Source organism: Wolffia australiana, chromosome 5 (genome assembly GCF_029677425.1).
Source record: "Wolffia australiana isolate 7733 chromosome 5, ASM2967742v1".
Lineage (NCBI taxonomy): Eukaryota > Viridiplantae > Streptophyta > Magnoliopsida > Alismatales > Araceae > Wolffia > Wolffia australiana.
Genome location: NC_135839.1, coordinates 2,950,498 through 2,972,483, shown reverse-complemented (window position 1 = coordinate 2,972,483; position 21,986 = coordinate 2,950,498). Strand labels below are relative to the sequence as shown.

General features: G+C 38.5%; 2 protein-coding genes across 5 annotated transcripts; both read right to left on the bottom strand.

Moving 5' to 3' along the window:
• Positions 1 to 1,235: 1,235 nt before the first annotated feature.
• On the bottom strand, positions 1,236 to 5,871 carry EDA35 (temperature sensing protein-like protein). The gene is made up of 2 exons (XM_078575181.1): positions 2,544 to 5,871; positions 1,236 to 1,670 (listed from the first exon to the last, which is right to left on the bottom strand). The coding sequence occupies exons 1-2, from the start codon at positions 3,530 to 3,532 to the stop codon at positions 1,667 to 1,669; spliced, it is 993 nt and encodes a 330-aa protein (XP_078431307.1). The 5' UTR covers positions 3,533 to 5,871; the 3' UTR covers positions 1,236 to 1,666.
• Positions 5,872 to 6,011: 140 nt separating this feature from the next.
• Positions 6,012 to 11,617, bottom strand: LOC144703097 (homeobox-leucine zipper protein HOX3-like). Of its 4 annotated transcripts, none has more exons than XM_078575185.1 (5): positions 11,497 to 11,617; positions 11,292 to 11,378; positions 8,600 to 8,766; positions 7,650 to 7,729; positions 6,012 to 6,342 (listed from the first exon to the last, which is right to left on the bottom strand). In XM_078575185.1, exons 2-5 carry the CDS (start codon positions 11,359 to 11,361, stop codon positions 6,111 to 6,113), a joined length of 549 nt encoding a protein of 182 aa, XP_078431311.1. In that variant the 5' UTR covers positions 11,362 to 11,378; positions 11,497 to 11,617; the 3' UTR covers positions 6,012 to 6,110. The 4 variants fall into 4 exon arrangements, with proteins under 4 accessions (XP_078431311.1, XP_078431310.1, XP_078431309.1 ...); XM_078575184.1 differs by having other exon boundaries at positions 11,292 to 11,423; positions 11,497 to 11,606; XM_078575183.1 differs by having other exon boundaries at positions 11,292 to 11,584.
• Between the last annotated feature and the right edge of the window lie 10,369 nt (positions 11,618 to 21,986).

The window sequence follows — 21,986 nt, the reverse complement described above, 5'->3', positions numbered from 1 at the left end:
CCTCTCCCTCTCTCTCTTTTTGTCTCTCTCCTGTCTCTCCATCATCCTCTCCCTCTCTCTCTTTCATTGTCTCTCTCTCCTGTCTCTCCATCTTCCTCTCCCTCTCTCTGTCTCTCTTTTTGTCTCTCTCTCTCTGTCTCTCTCCCTCTGTCTCTGTCTGCTCTCTCTCTCTCTGTATGCTGTACACGTTTGTTCTACCTCTATCTATATCTATCTCTCTCTCCTCTGTCTCTCTATCTATCTTTCTCTCTATCAGTCTCATTATATATCTTTCTCTCTCTATATCTCTCTATGTCTCTCTCTATCTGTCATTTCTGACTGTTTCTCTATATGTCTCTTTGCGTGTCTGTCTGTCTCTCTATTTGTGTCTCAATGTCCGTCTGTTTCTCTCTCTGTCTCTCTCTCTCAGCCGGTCTCTCTTTCTGTCTGTTTCTCTCTCGGTTTCTCTATCTCTCTCTGTCTCTGTCTCTCTTTATCTCTCTTTGTTTGTCTCTATCGCTCTGTCTCTGTATTTCTCGCTCTCCCTCTCAAAGATATACATGTATCTTTTTATTCTAGAGGAGATAAACAGAGACAAGATAATAATATCCCTAATTTGTATTTGTAATTTCCTTTTTTATTTTTTTTATTTTATTTGAAAAGAAGGAAGTTTAAATTAAAATTAGTATGCCAAACATGGAGCATCCATGAGTGGAACGTTAACCAAGAAGTTAGAGATTTATATAATGGTATTACAAGATTTAAATATTATGGAAACCCAATTTCCAGTTCGTAGATTTACTGACATAAAAGAAAGATCTTTGAAATAGTAAGCTCAGAAGACTGAGAATGATTAATGCATACTATGTGAGTTTTTTAAGCAAAATTATACAAATGAAATCCACTGAAGAATAATGTCATTGAGGATTCCAAGTTATAAATTTTTCCCAGATTGTAATTAACTAAATTTCTCAAAAGATGTAAACATTAGGGCTGAAATTGCCTAATGTGGACCAGGCACCTGCTGTGAATCAAAGGAGAACAAAATTGTGTGGCGATACGATGCTGACAGATGATTTTTAAAAATTCCCTTGTCATTCTTTAGTCCACTTCAAAGTTTCAGACGAATATTGAAGAAAATGTAATTTCATGTATCAACGGATTTTCAAGATAAAAGAATTAACTCGTTTTTATTAACTCCAGTTAAAATTATTGCAAAATAACTTACAGCGACAGATATTTCGTGCATTAATGAATTATCTAAGGATAAACTAATCCCCATTTTTCTTGATTCCAAATCCAAGTTGTACCACAAGAGGCAATAAACCCCACTGGATCACATTTTGAGAAATTAAATTCCCCCTGTTTCCTTAATTCCATTCAAACTTGTCAATTACAAAATTATGATTCCCAGCTCATGACCAGTGACAAAATGATACTATCCCCAACCCTGCTCAAGTGAAAACATGTCTTTTCCCCTTTGTCCTGTTCCCTTTAGTGTTCGTTCCCTCCAAATAGAGCAGCCCCATTCATGAGGGCATGCTGAACGGCTTACACATTTGGAAGTTCCTTGTCTCTGTCTCTCTTCTTCTACAATGCTCGCCCTCGTGATCGTCTCTACTTCGTCGCATTTTGAGTTGGCTCGTCCTTACCTCCCCCGTTCCACCTCTCCTTTAACCATACGCATTCACCTTATTTCACCAAAGTAAAGAAGGGTGCATTTCATCATCAAAATTGCATCCAAGTCCAGTGAGGGTAGTATCACAATACAATTATGTTTAATCAAATCCCACTACAACGCAGCTGTAAGAAAAGCCATGATTCCCAGAAGATAGCCATAGAAAAAAAAATGTTTTTTTGCGAAAAAAAGGATAGTCTTTCGATAACAATATCCCCCTTTTTGTTGATTCAATTTAAAGATGTCATGGCAAAAAGCTACCATTCACAGAGCATGATCAAATTAAGACTGAGAGTCACTTGTTAGTATGAGGCTGATGGACGATGACCGACGACAACGATGATGATGAAGAGTCACAAACAGCCAAAGACCATGTAAAAAGCAGGGCTATTGGCCACTGGCAAGTCTCAGAGACTTGGGCAGAACCATTCTCGACAACGACGATGACAATCAATGGTTAGTATGATGCCAATGGACGACGAAGACGACAACGATGATGACAGACGGTCGCCAACAGCCGAAGCTGATACTATCATCATCCTCGTGAGACAATTAAGCCAGTGAATTTAGGAATGGAAGGTAGCCAGTAAGATTGGCAAGCAAAAAGCAGGGCTATTGGCCACTGGCAAGTGTCAAAGACTCAGGCAAAACCATCGTCGATGATGACGATGACAATCAATGGTTAATATGATGCTAATGGATGACGAATGACGACAGCCGAAGACGATGCTGTCACCATCATCAGAGCACAATTTGGGCAGTGGGGTTAGGAAAAGCGAATGGCTGGCAGAGCGAAATTCTAACAGAGGTAAAAAAAACCTTGAAAGCAGCAGAGAAGAACAGCCCAAAAAACAAAGAAACCAGATCAAAAAAACCAAGAATTTACTCTGAATCCTCAGAAGAAATCGACTGCCGTTGTCGTTCATCATCAACCTTCCTCAAGAACACGTCCCACCCGCTTCCCGGCGCCGTATCAAGATAATCAAAAGGAACAATCGTCTTCAATCCGGGCCGAACTCCGCACCGATCTTCAACAATCTTGAATTCAAACCCACCATCCGCCATCCTCTGCAGTTCATCCCAATCGAACATCAACGGCAAAGTGTATCCTCCCCATGGATTGAAATCCAAGATCTTCACCCTCCCATCACCGGCGATGAACACATCAAAAGTATAATCCTCCGACGCGAAATCCCCCTTCACAACTCCATCGAAGAATACGCGGATCACCCCCTCGATCTCCGATTTCTTCTCCTTGAGCGCGGGATAGAAGGTGGTGACCTCGCGCTGGCAAATACCCACCAATCTCCGGCGAAGAACAAAGCACCGGAACTCCATCTCCGGGCGCAGATCGCCGCGCCATTTCCGGAGAGCGAGATGGAATCGGATCGAAGAGGGGGACGAATCGGAGCAGGAATCGAGGGCGTGGCAGAGGTCGTGGGAGATGCAATCGGAGGATTTGAGGAGGAGGGCGATGTCGGAGAAGGCGGAGCAGCGGAGAGAGCCGGATGGGGCCATGAAGGCGGCGTCTTTGGGGGAGCTCCAGTTGAGTTTGGGGAAAACTGAGCCGCCCAGAGCTAGAATCGATCTCTGGACGGCGATTTCGAGATCGGGGAAGCTGGGAGGGTCGGCGATGGCGTCGCCGCCATGGCCGTCGAGCTCGGCGTCGGAGAAGAAGGGGTCGGCGGAGTTGGGGTGGCGGGGAAGAGGGTCGCCGCCGCCGGGCGAGGCGGGGAGGAGGAAGGGGCCGTCGTCGTCGAGCAGGTAGCGGAGGAAGGAGTCGGGGATGGGGAGGATTAGGGTTTTGATGGAATGGCGAGAGAATTTGGGGTACCACTCGCTGATCTGACATCGGAGAAGCTCCTCTTCCTTCATCTCTCTCTCTCTTTGGCTTGTCTTCTTCTTCTTCCCCCCTTCCTTGCTGTCTTCTTCTTCTTCCTCCTCCTGTCATTTTGACCTAATTAGGGAATTAGGGTTTTGGACGGATGACGCACGGTTGGACAAGAATTAGGGCTTTGGACGGATGACGAAGGGTTGGACGTGGATCAGGGCTTTGGACGGATGACGAAGGGTTGGACGGGAATTAGGGCTTTGGACGGATGACGCAGAGTCGGACAGGAATTAGGGTTTTGGATGGATGTAGGACTGGAATTAGGGTTTGGACGGACGTTGGACCGGAATTAGGGTTTTGGATGGATGTAGGACTGGAATTAGGGTTTGGACGGACGTTGGACCGGAATTAGGGTTTTGGACGGATGTTGGACCGGAATTAGGGTTTTGGACGGACGTTGGACCGGAATTAGGGTTTTGGACGGATGTTGGACCGGAATTAGGGTTTTGGACGGATGTTGGACCGGAATTAGGGTTTTGGACGGATGTAGGACCGGAATTAGGGTTTTGGACGGATGTTGGACTGGAATTAGGGGTTTGGAAGGATGTTTGACCGGAATTAGGGTTTTGGGCAGATGTTGGATGGGGATTAGGGTTTTGGATGGAGTGGCGAGAGAATTGGGGGTACCACTCACTGATCTGACATCGGAGAAGCTCCTCTTCCTTCATCTCTCTCTCTCTCTCGTCTTCGTCTTCCCCCTTCCTTGCTGTCTTCTTCTTCTTCTTCCTCCTGTCTTTTTGACCTAATTAGGGAATTAGGGTTTTAGAGAGATTACGCACGATTGGACAAGAATTAGGGCTGTGGACAGATGACGAAGGGTTGGACGGGAATTAGGGCTTTGGACGGATGACGCAGAGTAGGACGGGAATTAGGGTTTTGGACGGATGTTGGATCGAAACTACGGTTTTGGACGGATGTTGGACTGGAATTAGGGTTTTGGAAGGATGTTGGACTGGAATAAGTGTTCTGGATGAATATCGGATGGGATTTAGGGTTTTCATGGGCGGTGGACAGGAATTAAGATTTTGGACGGATGTTGGAATGGAATTAGGGTTTTGGACGGATGTTGGACCGGAATTAGGGTTTTGGACGGATGTTGGACTTGAATTAGGGTTTTGATGGATGGTGGACAGGAATTAAGATTTTGGACGGATGGTGGACCAGGATTAGGGTTTTGGATGGATGTTGGATCGGAATTAGGATTTTGGACGGATGTTGGACCGGAATTAGGGTTTTGATGGATGGTTGACAGGAATTAAGATTTTAGACAAATGTTGGACAGGAATTAGGGTTTTGGATGGATGTTGGATGGGAATTAGGCGCTTGGACGGGATTGACGCAGGGTTGGACCGGAATCAGGGTTTTGGGCTGTTGTTAGACAGGAAATAGGGTTTTGGACAAATGACGCAGGGTTGGACCGGAATTAGGGTTTTGGACAGATGTTGGACGGGAAATAGGGTTTTGGACAAATGACATAGGGTTGGACAGGAAATAGGGTTTTGAACGGATGTCGGACGGGAAATAGGTCTTCTCTCTCTTCCTCTCTCATTTGTGAGAATGTATGGGATGTGTGATGCAAATTTCTGCACAAATTCGCACTGGACATCGGGGTTTGGTGAGACCAAAAAATTTTGCACCGAGTGTGCAGAGTTTTAGACCACACCGTACGACCTTCCCTAATTAGAGTTTTGGACAGATGATGCAGGTTTGGATGAGAATTAGAGTTTTGGATGGATGACCTTGGGTTGGATGGGAATTAGGGTTTTGGACAGATGACGCAGGGTTGGACGGAAATTAGGGTTTTGGATGGATGATGTAGGGTTGGGCGGTAATCAGGGTTCTCTTGTGTAGTAATAGGGATTGACAGTCCAGTCTGGTACCGGTTTTTAGCAAAGACCTAAACCTCAACAGAAGTTCAATCCAACTCTAGTTTGCTCTTGTTCAGTAATATAAAGTCATGTTGGCCACATTCCCTTTCCTTTCTCTCCTCCATTTTTTGACCTAACTAGATAATTAGGGTTTTGGACAGATGACGCAGGGTTTACTTCATACACAGATGATGCAATACTGGACAGGAATTAGGCTTTACTTCATCCATACATAGAAATGGGGTTTGATGGTCCCAGTCTGATCCCAGTCTTTAGCAAAGACCTAAAGTTCAGTCAAGTTCGGGTCCTCTCTTGTTCGGTCTCTGGTTGGTCAGCTTGACTAGTCTGTCAAAATCAAAGTAGAGAAGTTCCCCTACTCCCCCTCCACTTTTTGACCTAATCAGGAAATTAGGGTTTGTGGACGGATGACGCAGGGTTGGACGACAATTAGGGTTTGCTTCATCCATACATAGGAGTATAAAACCTAGGTTTTGATTTTTGTACCAATGTTTCAAGATGCTTTTCATCTTGTACCACATCCTTTAAGTTCATCATCCATTCACTAGCCTAGAGTGAGGATCTTGTGGACTGTGGAGAACCCAAGGCTAGACTTTCAGAATTTAGTCAGAGGGAAGAGTCAAGGGTCAAAGTCAAACTATACAGCTATACACAACCTCCACCATATGATTGACAGTCAACGGGCAGTGCCGCCTCTGCTGGAGGAGACACGCTCACAGCGAGGACACATGGTTAGGGCTGATGCCAGCATGGGCTTCTTTGTCTGCGGCGAGATGACAGTGGGGGGCGCGACACGCAGAGCTCGCAGCTGCTCTACCTCACGCTGAAGTCGCAAGTTCTCCTCCGATAGCGAGCCGAAGCATCTTCGCAAGTACTCACACTCCATCTCAGTCTGCTTGAGCTTTGTCCTGCAGCAAAAGTAAGCATTGGGGACAGATGGCGGATGGCAGATGACAGAAATAATGAACAGGGCAGGACGGAACATAACAAAATGTCAGTCAGTCAACCATCACAGAGTCCGTGGTTTTATCTCATGTCTGTCCGAGGGACTAGGCATAATGGATGGTAGATGGTAGATAGTTATAAACTTAGAGTAACACCGGCACCAGAAGAAAGCTCTTATTTGTTCCTTTCATCGAGTGAGTCATCCATCACAGAGTCTGCAGTTTCATCCCATGTCTGTCATTTGAGCCTTAAGCAATAATATGAAAAATAAAGAAATAATAAATCAATTACAGGCAAAGAAGAATGACTTCATGCCCCCTAAAAAGGACGAATAGAAGGATGTGGAAGGATGATGAGACAGGATGGAAAGCATAAAGGCTTATGTTATGTTTCCCGTTCCGAGGTTAGGATGGATAACTGATGATGGTTATATATAAACCGGGTCAGTTACAAACAATGTGATGGGTAGTTTTGTAATTTGATAATCCCCATGTGGAGCCTATTTAAAGGGTTGTAGGCCCTCGACCTGACAGTAAGAGGTATCAGTCTATACTGTGAAGGGCTAGAAGATCCACTCCCCATGTATCTAACTTGATGGATTCTGCAGCGCTTCCAATTTAAGATAATTCTATCAAATTAATAAATAACAAATAACGTGGTGTATCAATATCTACTGTGAACTTCCACAAAATATCCACTCCACATCTATCTAAGTTCTTGTGTGCTTCTTGTTGAAGATAATTTTATCAAAGTAATAAATAGTAAATAACGTGATGGATCTAAAAGCAAAGAGACCTAACAAAGAATGAATAAACAAAGAAGACAGTAAGAAGCATCAGCCTCTACTGATAAGATTCAGAAGATAATTCTATCAAGGTAATAGATAATAAATGACGTGATGGATCTACATGCAAAGAAACAATGAAACGTAACAAAGAATAAATAAACAAAAAAGACAGTAAGAGGTATCAGTTTCCATCTAAATTCTTGTGTGCTTCTTCTTTAAGATAGTTCTATCAAAGTAATAAATAATATATGACGCGATAAATATCCATGCACATGAACAATGAAACCTAACAAGGAATAAAATAAACAAAGAAGACAGTAAGAGGTATCAGTCTCGATCTAACTCTTTGTGTGCTTCTTCTGTAATGTAATTCAATCAAAGTAATAACCAATAAATAACGTGATGAATCTAGAAGCAAAAAATCAATGAAACGTAACAAATAATAAAATAAACAAAGAAGACAGGCAGTCTTTCTTCATTCACCTGGCGCGGCGATTCTGGAACCAGACCTCCACCTGCCGAGGCTTGAGACCAAGGTCCAAGGCAAGCATCTCCTTCTGTTTCTGCGTGAAGGCAAAACTCTAATTTAAGAGTCTGAAAACTCTGTTAGAGAGAAAAGAGAGAGAGAAGAAGAAGAAGAAGAAGGAAGAAAGAGAGATGTAGAAGAAGAAGAAGAAGGAAGAAGAAGGAAGAGAGAGAGATATAGAACAAGAAGAAGAAGAAGAAGGATGAGAGAGAGAGAGAGAGAGAGAAGAAGAAGAAGAAGAAGAAGAAGAAGGAAGAAAGAGAGAGAAGAAGAAGGAAGAGAGAGAGAGAGAGGAGAGAAGAAGAAGAAGAAGAAGAAGAAGACGAAGAAGGAAGAAAGAGAGAGAAGAAGAAGGAAGAGAGAGAGAGAGAGGAGAGAAGAAGAAGAAGAAGAAGAAGAAGAAGAAGAAGAAGACGAAGAAGGAAGAAAGAGAGAGAAGAAGAAGGAAGAGAGAGAGAGAGAGAGGAGAAGAAGAAGAAGAAGAAGGAAGAAAGAGAGAGAAGAAGAAGGGAGAGAGAGAGAGAGAGGAGAAGAAGAAGAAGAAGAAGAAAGAGAGAGAGAGAGAGAGAAGAAGAAGAAGAAGAAGAAGAAGAAGAAGAAGAAAGAGAGAGAGAGAGAGAGAGAAGAAGAAGAAGAAGAAGAAGAAGAAGAAGAAGAGAGAGAGAGAGAGAGAGAGAAGAAGAAGAAGAAGAAGAAGAAGAAGAAGAAGAAGGAAGAGAGAGAGAGAGAGAGAGAGAGAGAGAGAAGAAGAAGAAGAAGAAGAAGAAGGAAGAGAGAGAGAAGAAGAAGAAGAGAGAGACGGAGAAGAAGAAGAGGAAGAAGGAAGAGAGAGAGAGAAGAGGAAGAAGAAAAAGAGAAAGAGAGAAGAAGACGAAGAAGAAGAGAGAGAGAGAAAGAGATTAAGTACCGGGTTGAGAGTATGGTTCTGGCGGAAGCTGTCTTCGAGGAGGAGGGATTGTTCTTTGGTCAGCCGAAGCTTCTTGGGGCGATGGCTGCCGTTGAAGTCGTCATCGTCATCGTCTTCTGCGCCGGAGGCAGGCTGGTTGATGTCGAGCTCCTTCCTTGCCCCATAACCTGCGATACCGAACCGCTAATTGAAAGAGAGAGAGAAGCAGAGAGAGAGAGAGGAACAAAGTCACTGAACCCAGAAGAACGAACTCTCAATCTAGACGGAGAGAGAGAGGAAGAAAGAGGAAGTCTCAGTACGCTCACGTGGAGAGAGATAGAGACAGAGGCACAGTCTCAGTACTCCCACATGGAGAGAGAGAGAGAGACAGATAAGAATAAACTCAAACCAGATGAAGAGATCGAGAGAGAGAGATAAGAATAAACTCAACCCGGATGGAGAGAGAGAGAGAGAGACAAGAATAAACTCAACCCCGATGGAGAGAGAGAGAGAGAATAATAAACTTAACCGAGATGAAGATACGGAGAGAGAGAGAGAGGGATAAGAATAAACTCGATCCAGATGGAGAGAGAGAGAGAAGAATAAACTCAACCCGGATGGAGAGAGAGAGAGACAAGAATAAACTCAACCCAGATGAAGAGAGAGAGAATAATAAACTCAACCCCGATGGCGAGAGAGAGAGAGAGAATAATAAACTTAACCGAGATGAAGATACGGAGAGAGAGAGAGGGATAAGAATAAACTCGACCCAGATGGAGAGAGAGAGAGAAGAATAAACTCAACAAGCTCACTCGACCCAGACGGAAAGAGTGCGGAGTTGAGTGAGTATCTCTCTCTCTCTCTCTCTCTCTCTCTCTCTCTCTCTCTCTCGCCTTTAAGCAGCGGTTTGGTGGAGAGAAAGTGAGAACAAACTCGCTCAAACCATATGGAGAGAAAGAGAGAGGAACAAACTAACTCAATCCAGAAGTGGAGAGAGAGAGAACCCGCGGCCTTACAGATAGAGATTGAGAGGTGTTGACTTGGATACAGAGAGAGAGAGAGAGAGAAAGAACCAGCGGCCTTACAGATAGAGATTGAGAGAGGTTGACTTGGATAGAGAGAGAGAAGAGCAATGGCAGGCGACCCAGATGTAGAGAGAGAGAGGAACAAACTAACTCAACCCAGAAGAGAAGAGAGAGAACCAGCGACCCTAGAGATTGAGATTGAGAGAGATTGAATCGGATACAGAGAGAGAGAGAAGAACTAGCTCAGTCAACCCAGATGAAGAGAGAATGAGAGGAACAAGCTCACAAGAGGAACAAACAAAGTCAGTCAAGAAGGGGAGAGAGAGAGAGAGAGAACCAGCGGCCTTAAAGTCAGAGATTAAGTGAGATTGACTTGGATAGAGAGAGAGAGAGATAAAGGAACAAGCTCACAGTCGATCCAGATGGAGAAGAGAGAGTGGAAGAAGCTCACAGTCGACCCAGATGGAGAAGAGAGAGATGGAAGAAGCTCACACTCGACCCAGATAGAGAAGAGAGAGAAAGTAGAAGAAGCTAACACTCGACCCAGATATAGAGAAGAGAGAGAAACTGGACGAAGCTTACAGTCGACCCAGATGGAGAAGAGAGAGAAAGTGGAAGAAGCTCACACTCGACCCAGACGGAGAAGAGAGATAAAGTGGAAGAAGCTCACACTCGACACAGACGGAGAAGAGAGAGAAAGTGGAAGAAGCTCACACTCGACCCAGATGGAGAAGAGAGAGAAAGTGGAAGAAGCTCACACTCAACCCAGATAGAGAAGAGAGAGAAACTGGACGAAGCTCACACTCGACCCAGATGGAGAAGAGAGAGAAACTGAACGAAGCTCACACTCGACCCAGATGGAGAAGAGAGAGAAAGTGGACGAAGCTCACACTCGACCCAGATGGAGAAGAGAGAGAAAGTGGAAGAAGCTCACACTCGACCCAGATGGAGAAGAGAGAGAAAGTGGAAGAAGCTAACACTCGACCCAGATAGAGAAGAGAGAGAAACTGGACGAAGCTCACACTCGACCCAGATGGAGAAGAGAGAGAAAGTGGAAGAAGCTCACACTCAACCCGACCCAGCGAGAGAGCGAGAGAGGAAGAGAGAGAGAGAGAGAGGGAGAGAGAGGAAAAGAGAGAGAGAGAGAGAGAGAGAGAGAGAGAGAGAGAGAGAGAGAGAGAGAGAGAGAGAGAGAGAGAGAGAGAGAGAGAGAGAGAGAGAGAGAGAGAGAGGGAGAGAGAGGAAGAGAGAGAGAGAGAGAGAGAGAGAGAGAGAGAGAGAGAGAGAGGGAGAGAGAGAGAGAGAGAGAGAGAGAGAGAGAGAGAGAGAGAGAGAGAGAGAGAGAGAGAGAGAGAGAGAGAGAGAGAGAGAGAGAGAGAGAGAGAGAGAGAGAGAGAGAGAGAGAGAGAGAGAGAGAGAGAGAGAGAGAGAGAGAGAGAGAGAGAGAGAGGAAGAGAGAGAGAGAGAGAGAGAGGGAGAGAGAGAGAGAGAGAGAGGAAGAGAGAGAGAGAGAGAGAGAGAGAGAGAGAGAGAGAGAGAGAGAGAGAGAGAGAGAGAGAGAGAGAGAGAGAGAGAGAGAGAGAGAGAGAGAGAGAGAGAGAGAGAGAGAGAGAGAGAGAGAGAGAGAGAGAGAGAGAGAGAACCAGCTGCCTTAGAGATAGAGATGGAGAGAGGTTGAGATAGCTCACTCGACCCAGACGGCAAGCTTCTTCCCGGCATAGCGATGGAGAGCTCGAGCACGGTTTCAGCTCTTTCCATCGACCAAACTCCAGTCTCTACGCACCGTAAAACGCGTTGGAGAACGGCAAGGAAGAGGAAAACTGGAGAAGAGAAAATTCAACTAAAGAGAAAGAGTTAATGCGAGGATAGAATTCAAGCGGGCGTCTTTACTACCGCTTGACTAGCTGTCCTCGGCTTGGATTGCGGACTAGGCTGCGGGGAGATCGCCGGCAACAGGCCCTTCTCTCTCTACCTCGCAGCCAAGTCATGTCGGAAGACAAATCATTGGCCTGTCATTTATAATCCTATCCTCCGTCATCGTTATCTTTTGCGTCGCATTAAACACATCAGAAAGATGGGATATGGGAGGGGAGCGCAGTTGGGTTTTCTCCATATGAAATATTAAATCCTGAAGAGACGTTTCGGGATACTTATTTCACTGTTGAGTTCTCTATATGAAAGATTTGGGCATGTCTAGCTTTGCCGGTAACATTCAACATCTGATAAAAAGGTTGTCTTCTGGGCACAGTGCAACTTGACATTGAATCTTGTCATCCTTGTCATAAAACTATTTTTGGGATGGACATTTGTTGTCCATTAAAAGTTTTTGATTTTTATATTAGAGAAATTGGTTGATCTGTATTCAGACATGTAGACCATTCATTTCTAACAAGAGACTTGTATATGTCTAACAAAAGGCGTCAGCAACTATCCACCCTTACCAGGATCTGATAAAAGGTTGTCTTATGGGCACAGTCCACTTTATCTTGAACCTTGTTATCCTTGTCATAAGACTATTGTTGGGATGTTCATTTGTCATCAATTCAAAGTTTTTGATTTATAAATTAGAGAAGTTGGTTGATCAGTATTCAAATATGTAGATCATTACTATTATTCTAGCCGTTGTATATTAGAATGGGCCATGAACAATTCTGCCAGAGAGACTTGTATATGTCAAAGAAGAGGCATCAGCAACTATTCACCCTAATCAGGATCTGATAAAAAGGTTGTGTTATGGGCACAGTCCACTTAATCTTGAAGCTTGTCATCCTTGTCATAACACTATTGTTGGGGTCTACATTTGTCATTCATTTAAAGTTTTTGATTCATAAATTAAACAATTAGGTTGATCAGTATTCAGACATGTAGACCATTATGATTATTTTAACCTTGTATATTATATTGAGCCATGAAATAATTATGCCAGAGAGACACTTCTACATGTCGAAGAAGAGGTATAATAAACCAGAATCTGGGTTAAATAAGTCGTTTTAAGGCTCTCATTTGTGCGAAAAATATATAATTTTTTTCTTACTTAAAACAAGGTAAGTAAGGGTTGAATCCAAAAGGAGCATGTAGTGAGAGAGTAAATTGCATATCAAATATATTTTAAAATAATTCTTTTATAATATTTTATATTTTTCTAGATTCATAACTATTTTCTAAAGAGGAAAATTAATGAAATAAATAAAAAATAGTCAATACTATTTAAATAAATAAATTATATGTTTATTTTGTTTTAGATAAGGTTAAATAATCAAATGCGATTTTCTTTCAGAAATTTTGTAGAATTTGCAGGCAAGAAATAATATTTAACATTGAAGAAAACCTTCCACCATAATTTTTGGGCGGGGACGCTCCTCGAAGTTGGTAGTAGACTGAAAACACTGTAACTTTTGCTGCGGGAGGAATGTTGCAGTGTGAATTTTAATTTTAATTTTTTAAATAACTTAACTAAATTTAATTTAGTAAAATAAATAGTACACATTAATTCAAAATAATTATAAGTTGATGAGAAAATTATTTTCCTAACTTATCATAATTTTATTTGAAGTTCTTTTTTTAAGTTTAAGAAATTTGATGAATTTTATAATAGAAACTACTAATTAATTATAAATAAATATCTTAGACGGCAATTCGGTAGCAATGGGTGATGGTTTGATGGTGGCTGTGTTAATGGAGAAAGCAGATGAGTTTGAGCGTCGCATATTGAAGCACAAATGGAGGAAAATATGTACTACTGAGTGGCAGAATTGGAGACGGCATGCGTGATGGTGAAAACCTAGGCTATCGATGACGATAACATTAGAAAAATGATAAAGAGATGAGTCAAAAAGTAAAAGACCACACAATTCTTGTTATCACATGACTTGTGCCCAATGGAACGAGTGACACTCTCTCTTTTAAGGGTCACTCCTTCAATCCTTCACTCTCAAAATTCAAGAATCGACTCAAGTGAGATTTGAAAGAGCATATTATTTTGCTAATCGTGATTGGGAACAAAATCATGGATCCCTATTTTACAAGGATGGGAGGGCCTTTGGAAGTATGAGATGATGGATGGATATAAGATTAAAGAAGGAATTGCCCTCAAAATTTCCGCTCATAAACTCTTTACATATTCTTAGATATCTTCGTTTGAAAATTTAGCAATATAAGCCACTCTATTTTCTCCCTCCAACATCCTTGTGGTGAATTGACAGAATGACATTAAATTCTAGGAAGACCAGAGAAAGCAAAAAATTACTATAAAATATGCATTTTATTTGTGAATTTGGTGTAATAAAATTACATAAATCTCATTCTAAAAATATAATGAACCCCTAAAAGTATTTAAATAATAGTATAAATATATATTTATGTTTCATAAAGTTATTTTCTATATAAAATTGCTTAATAACTCCATAATATATCATAAAAACAAAAAAAATCAGAGCTCCATTCTAAAATATAGTAATCCCCTGAAAAAATTTTAAAACATTAAAATATTTTTTTATGAAATTTTATAGAAAATTTATGAAATTAATGTCATAAAATTCAGTAAAAATATCATTAAATCGAGCAAATATGAGCTTCATTCAAATATGAGTCAGGCTAGATAATGTTATTATATATCCATATACTTTGATGGCCTTCTCAAATATCATTAGACCAGAAATACTTGGACACATGCTTAAAGACTAGTATTATGGATATAATGATCTCATCATAATTCACTAAGTACGGTCATGTATTCATGGACTTTTTCCCATTGTATTAATGAGTGCACTATAATGAATACATCGTATTAATGAACCCAAAACAGGGTATGAAATGTGTGATTGGCTTGAAGGCAACATATATTCATAACATTTCGTTATCTACTAAGATTTTAGGGTCAATCAGTGCAAGCTTTGTTAATGATTCAATGAAATATGTGTTTGGCATCCCTTCATTGTAACCTACAACTGCTAATCACAAGTAACATGATATTCTTGACAGTAATTTCATATATTTAGTGTGTTTACTTTGATCGAAATGGTCATAAGTCTATGCTTATAATTATTTATTATATTTTTAATGGCACACTGATTTTTCCCATTTTTAGTATTTTATGGCATTTTCTAACATTAAATTAATGATTAAACTATTTTTTCTAATACAAGAAAATATATTTATTTACATTATCTAATTATTTTTTATAATTCAAAAAATATATTTATCTTATGACCTTAAATTCATAAGTGAATATATTTAATTATACGTCAGAAAATATATTTATTTAGGTTTAGGGTTTATTATATTTTAGATTTATTTTATATTTTTTCCCATTTACGGTATTTTATGAAAATTTATGACATTAAATTCATAATTAAAATAATTTTATGGTTAAAAAATAATTTAATATATTTGAAAATAAAACAATGATTTTTCACATTTTTTATTTTTATGAAATTTTATGAGATTAAATAAATTATTTTTAGTTGTCAGAAAATATTAATGTGGTTTATTTAATATTATTAATATTTTCTGATGTTCCTAAAATTTTGTACCATTTTGACAAGATAACTTCAAATAAATATCTAAAAATCAAATAAGAATTATTAAGCCAACATTTAGAAGGTAGTTCTATATGCACCTCCTCTATCGGTTCACTGTCTCAAAAATATAAGAGAAGTGTTTTGCCCGTTTAAAATCTCATTTGGGTCATCTATCATGTTTTGAGGACAACGGATTGAAGAAGAAATTATCTCACTACGACATGACTAAAAAACACCACTTGGTCTTATGGGCACATGATGATGAAGTTAGTATGATCTTTGTATTTTTTGGCTTTTGTCTTCGTCTTATTCCTTTGTTATCATGATTGATAGCCTATGTTATTACCATCATTTATGCCACCACAATCTTTGACACTTTTCTCCATCTTTATGGCCATCAGCGACAGTAAAATCTAAATCACTCGTCCCACTCTATTACTGGTATGCAGCTGCATCCATCTCTGTTATAGTACGAGACTGTTAAACTCATCTGCCCACTCTATTCATGTCACCACCATAAAATCATCATCTGACACTACTAAAGCCGTGACTAAAGTATTTCATTAGAATTCATTAGTGATAACACCTATTTTTATTAGGTTAATATGATAATAACTACATATTTATTTGCACCAAATTGAGTATATTTGTGTGTTATCAAGCCTAAAATGATACAACAAAAAAATTAGAATGATTTTTAGAATTTTATAAAATTTTAGCTATTTTTTAGAATTTTATGACGTCATATTTCGGAAGCAAATAATTTTTTGAGTCAGAATATGCTTTCTCTTGACTTTTTGACATTACATTCATGAAGATGTAATTCTTTAAGTAAGAAAATATCTAGATTTATATTTTATAAATTTATATTTTATTCAATATGTATTCATTAAGGTTTCTTGGGGTTAGTCTTTCAATATGCCACATGTTGCCACATGTTGCCACATGGTTAGTCAAATGGTGACCACTCATCTATTTCTGTAATGATTGGTGTCGGCCAATCATTCAAAATATGTCATTATGCCATGGCAAATTGAAAACACTGAAAATATGCCATGACTAACAGAATTGCATTTTTTAATGTGAGGTGATGACATGGCCTAATAGAAAGACCAGATCTTTCACAACAAGTGAAATTTTGAATGATGATATTTCTTAAAAAATTATCATAAATTTGGTTTTTTTCTCTGACTGGCAAACATTTGTGGCGTCAATCACGTGGTGCACAAGGGCCAATCCATATAAACATGTTGTGCACGTGTGTCTAAGGGACATTACACAACATGGAGTGCCAACTGGCATCAAGGGCGAGAATGTGTTGCCCCTTATACAGGGAATAAATAATAACTTTTTGTCTTTTTTCCGTGTAGGATGAGGTTAGAGAAAATCATTTAATAATCTTCATAAAATTAAGGGAATGACCCAATATGCAACGTGACGGAAGCGGTGAGCAGAAGGATAGAAAAATTGTTGGATTAATCAATGTCCAAGAGTCATCCAACTTCAGTGCTTCATATATGATGATCCAGAAGGTGGATAGAGCTGAAATTTTGAGGTCAGCTTAATCTTTCTCTTCTCGATCCATCCAAAGATCTATAAAATGAGCCCTGATCTATGTAAAACTAATTGTGTACTTGCTGCCTCCTGGAGAAGCTGATTGAAAGAAAGTGAAGTTTCTGATCATCCATCATGGTTTTCTTGGTGCCCTTAGTGTTTGGAGAATGTTATAAGAGAAGATGAGATGCATTCCGGCATTAATAAATTGCCTTGATACTTACCGAACATAGGGATATAAGGTTAGTATATTGTCATACATTGATTCATCTCTAACAAATCCATTTTGATATATCCAAATTATATCATCTTTGCATATCATGCTGACATCATCTCTACATCCTATCATGCCATTTATCATCCCAAATCTCTATCCCATATTCACATAACCATAAAACATAACTCACCCACTTTGCCACCTTTTTCACCTATCCATCATCTCATCATGTTATCACATCTGAACATATCTTCCTCCATTTTCGCTCTCCCTTACTCTCACTTGACCTATTTTCATGTTCCCTCTTATTATTTGTCGCCTCATAATTATCACTTGGTAATTATTATTATCTCATTGTACCATTTTCATCACAGCACCATCTCCTAACCTATATGTATCCTTGTTCAACTTTTCTAATCATCAAATCCCTACAATATGTTGCTTGTGGATAATCCATACTCATTCAGTATCTAGAAATATTACGTGAGTATCAGTTTATAAATTTTATTGATTAAAATCAAAAGAAACAATGACATATTTAACCCTATTTTGAATTCATCAATTCATAATTTCTGCTATAAAATTCCATTAAAATTACTAAATTTATTTTATAAAGTTTGAATAAACTAGGTGAAATAGGAAAATCCTTTTCTCATTGATTGGGAGCTATTTAATTATACTTAAATATTTTAAAATATATTAGGTCATAAAAAGTAGATATTAAATTAAAATACAGTTATTCAGTACACGCGCCCTGACAATTTGGCCCTTACTATGTCTCTGCTCCTAAAAATTATAAAAAAATATTTCATTAATCATGAGCCCTAATTGATGGTCTTTATCCCTGATATCAGATTGATTAGTAAAACAACAAAAAAGAATTGGGTTATGGAGATGTAGAGAGGGGAAGAGAGAGAAAGAGAATCGGGAGATGGAAAGCGTGAGAGGGAAGGATAGATAACTTGGAAGAAAGGGAGAGGGAAATGGGGTGAGAGAATTAGGTGAGGGAGAGATTCAGGAGGAAAAAGATAATATGATAATTAGAAAGAGAAAGTGACATGGAAATAGAGTTAGGTGGGAGGATTATGTGGCTAGAAAGAATTGAATGGAGAGAGTGAGACGAAAGAATTGAATGATAACTCTATTATGCGGGAAAGAGATAAAGAGAGAATTGGGGAGAGTATGAGAGGGAGAGGGTAAGAGAGAGATGTGGATAAATGGAAGTGATAGAAATATATTTGGCCAGCAAACCAAATGACATATTATACATCTTATTCATTATTCATTAATACAATTTCTTCATTATAACACATGAGTGATGCTTACAATGAAGTTCACGAAAACATGGTTCGATTTAGTGAATTATCATGATATCATAATGTAGATCACTAGTCTTAAACATGTGCTCTAATATTCCTATTAAACTGATACTTGAGAAGAAAGCCAAAGTATCTAGATCATATATCACCATCTAGTTTCATTTATGTTGATAATGGCCTGTCCCATAGCCATTAGTGTGGACACAATAAGGATATATAGTGGTTTCTTTTTGGTGGAAGGATTTTCCTAAGTTGATCCCTTCTCATGCATAAATGGTAAGCTATCAATTGAGTTCATTATGTCATAATTGTGTAATTGGTCCTTAAAACTGAGATACCAAAAAATATTGTATACAAGTGAGTTTTTAGGTGCAGAAAGAAGTTGAGATGGTCGTAATCATGGAATTCTGAATAGTCTCAGTTTGGGTGTAGAAACAAGTTCACAAAGACAATTTAGTGGTCAGGATGGGATCCTCAACCCTCAATATAAGAGAAGACAGATCAAAAAAGATGATTGATAACACGTAAATTATTGTAGAAATATAATGCATAATCATAAATATCTGCATCTAAATTTACATATTTGCATGTTACCACGCTTTAAACAGATTAAAATTTCATTCAATTTGATTTTATGATTTTATAGATTTTCTGGAATTTTTACAGATTTTTGTGACGTTAGATTCATGAAGAAATTAATTTTACAAGGCAAAGGCTACTTATTTCAAATTGCTAATGGTGATTTCTAATTTCTTTGGACTTTTTTCCACATTTTCCAACATTCTTTCTTAACGTGGAAGGCAAGATGTGCTGGCGATAATTGGAGGAGAGAGTAATTGAAGAAATCAGATGGCCATGGTTCATGAAAATTCAAACCTTGGTATCTTGAGATCTGACCATCAGATCAACCTGCAATTTTGAGGGCAGTTTTGTCTTTTCCTAATATCACCATCCATTGAAGGGATTTGTAAAATAATCTCAGGAATAGGGGAGAACCCCTTTGAACTTACCCAACCCTAGTTGTCCAAGAAGGACACATCAAGCTTTTCAAGTCATTTTTTCTAGAGTTCTTGAGTTAATATGGTGAGTTTCTTTGTCTTTTCTGTTGTCAAAATTCCAAGTATGGGTAAAATGTTCCTGCTCCAGGAGGTTTTATTGAGGGTAGAGCATCACCATAGTTCAAGAGTGCATTCTAAAATTATTTATAAAAAAATAGATAGGTCATCTACCATTGCTAGGATCACATTTAGATAATATATATTATTACCTACATCCTATTCAACACTTCTATTCAGTTCCCCTTTTTGATCTTGCTTTCCCCAAGGGAGAATCAATATCAAGAAGGGTAAGGATTCTTTCCATCCATTTCTTCACTTAGGTATTGACCCTTTCAAGAGGATAAAGCCCTAAGCACCACAGTCATTCTCATTGTTTGTTCAGGTGATCTGAATCTTCAAGAGAAGGTTCAGATTCCTTGTTCCCCTTCTCTCCTTTTTCATCATCTCTCAATTATAAGCAATTCCATTTACTTGTGCTTAATTTATACTTCCTGGATCAATAAAATAGATTCATATTTTGAGGGAAGTTACCTCCATGTTGATCGACTCATTTCTCATTTAATACTTTCTATATTTTTAAAAAGGGAATTTTATAAATTTTATTTCATAAGTTTAAATTCAAAAAAATTATTAAACTTGCATTTAATCACACCATTTTTAGGATTATCAATTATTGAACGAAATCCTTGACCAAGGCAGTGGATTATAAGAGAAGAGTTCTATGTTGATTGAAGAACACATTAGTACTAAGTCGGATGGCCGACTATGGTTTGATAGTTGACCATATTCTAAGTCATCATAGGAGTGTCAAGTGGATGAGAGACTATACCTACATGATAACTAATTTGGAAGGCCAATAAAGGTTATTGGGCCATTGAAGTCGTTAACTAGACTGATAAAGGGTCACATGCAGACAGTGTTTTGGACGTCGAAAGTTATACTCAAAATTTTGAGGGTTTTATGAAAAATATCCACTTTGTAATAAATAGGGGAAGGCCATGAATTAAATCCAGATATTCTATTTTTTTTTGGGATCTTCCCCTTCTTCTCCCTTCTCCCCTTAACTTCTCTCCATTCTTGATATGATTGAGATGGTGTAAGGATGATGACATAAGATAACAACGCTCACCAAGGCAAAGGAGGAAATTCGACATGCCAATAATCGCATGGATACATCTAGGGGCTGCACACTTGAGAATTTTGATATATCTCACTCAATCTGAGAAATCATAGGTCTGATCCATGCCTAGATGGTTTGATCAATGACTTTTTTATATCAATTCAATTCCGTTCATAGTCTTTTGCTACATGAATCAATTTTGTTTCATCCAAGTCAATGCCATGGGACCTGAAAAGAGGAGGAAGTGGTAAGGTAATTTAGAGAGAGGGAATATATAGGGGGAGATATTGACAAGAAAAAAGACAATTATATAAAAGAGAACTTTTTATAGAGATTGCAATTGAGAGGGAAAATCACAGAGGGGATTCAAAGACAGAGAGATTGAGAGGAAAAAGATATATGTGGCAGATTCCTATGTAGCATGGTGAAAGTTTACAAAAATATTTTTCTGGTGTAAGCTAAAAAATAAATTTCAAATTATATTTTGCAAGATTAGTCTCCATGTGGGTTGAGTTGGGGAGAAGAACCTATGGATTAGTAAGAACTATATGCATGTGATAACACCAAATTAGATAAAAATGATTTTATACTTCATTTTTAGGTTTCCACTTGAAATATTAACCATTATAGGTTTAAATGAGAAAACAAAATTATTTTCCTGAGTAATATTTTCACATAATTTTTTTACTAAGACTAACCCTACTTGACTCCGAGTCAAATTATGTTTTTTACATATTTTTTTATTTACATTTGGAATGCATGACTTGGGTTCATAAAATTGTGAAGCTTGGATTTAGATTGGAAAAAAAGAAACACATGACATATGGATTGAAAGGAATATTTTCAATAGATAAGAAGTTCCTTCTTAAATCCCACTAAAGCCCTTCTTAAAAGCCAAGTCAATGATGTCAGGAATTGTGGAAATAACCCCCAATTTAAATTTGAAAGGACATTTTTCAATTGTGAGATGGAAGGGACATGGGCAGACATTTTAAATGAACTAATATGAACCCTACAAGTGCTTGGAATTAAATCCAAAGGATTGGAGAGTGAGTACACATCTATTTAAACTCTTTCCTCTCTCTACATATCTGACATTGGATTTTGGCTCCCAACTTGTTGGGTGCTTGTGTATCAGATCTATTTGATCCATTTGTGTTATACAAGAATGCGATAGAGAGGGTTCAAGTTTGATCAATATTTTTGGTAAAATACACTACTTGCCCTTGGGAGAAGTGATAACACCCCAAATTCATTGTTTAATTGAAGTAATGAGCACATTTTTATCCATTTAAAGAGTTTAAATTAGGGCTTTTATCGTATATCTACATGTTGATTACTATTCCACGTTGATTATGAATTTTCTCTTATGGAATTTATTTTATGGAATTTATTTATGCTTGAAATAACTCTATTTAAATGTAAATTGTACGTTTAAAAAATTAATTCAATGTTAATTAGTGGATAAATTTTCTTGATTTTTCTAGAATTTTATCAATTTTTTTGGAATTTCTTTGAGAAAGAAATGAATTTTTATATAGAAAAAGGATATAATTATAAAGAAAATAAGAGTTTAAGTCGATTTCTAAAGTTGGA

Excerpts from the sequence above, each read along its gene's own strand:
- LOC144703097 (XM_078575185.1), bottom strand. The coding sequence starts at position 11,361 with ATGGAAAGAGCTGAAACCGTGCTCGAGCTCTCCATCGCTATGCCGGGA. Across the intron at positions 7,730-8,599 it reads AGAACCATACTCTCAACCCG|AAACAGAAGGAGATGCTTGC; the intron begins GTACTTAATCTC and ends GCCTTCACGCAG. Across the intron at positions 6,343-7,649 it reads TTCCAGAATCGCCGCGCCAG|GACAAAGCTCAAGCAGACTG; the intron begins GTGAATGAAGAA and ends CTTTTGCTGCAG.
- EDA35 (XM_078575181.1), bottom strand. The coding sequence starts at position 3,532 with ATGAAGGAAGAGGAGCTTCTCCGATGTCAGATCAGCGAGTGGTACCCC.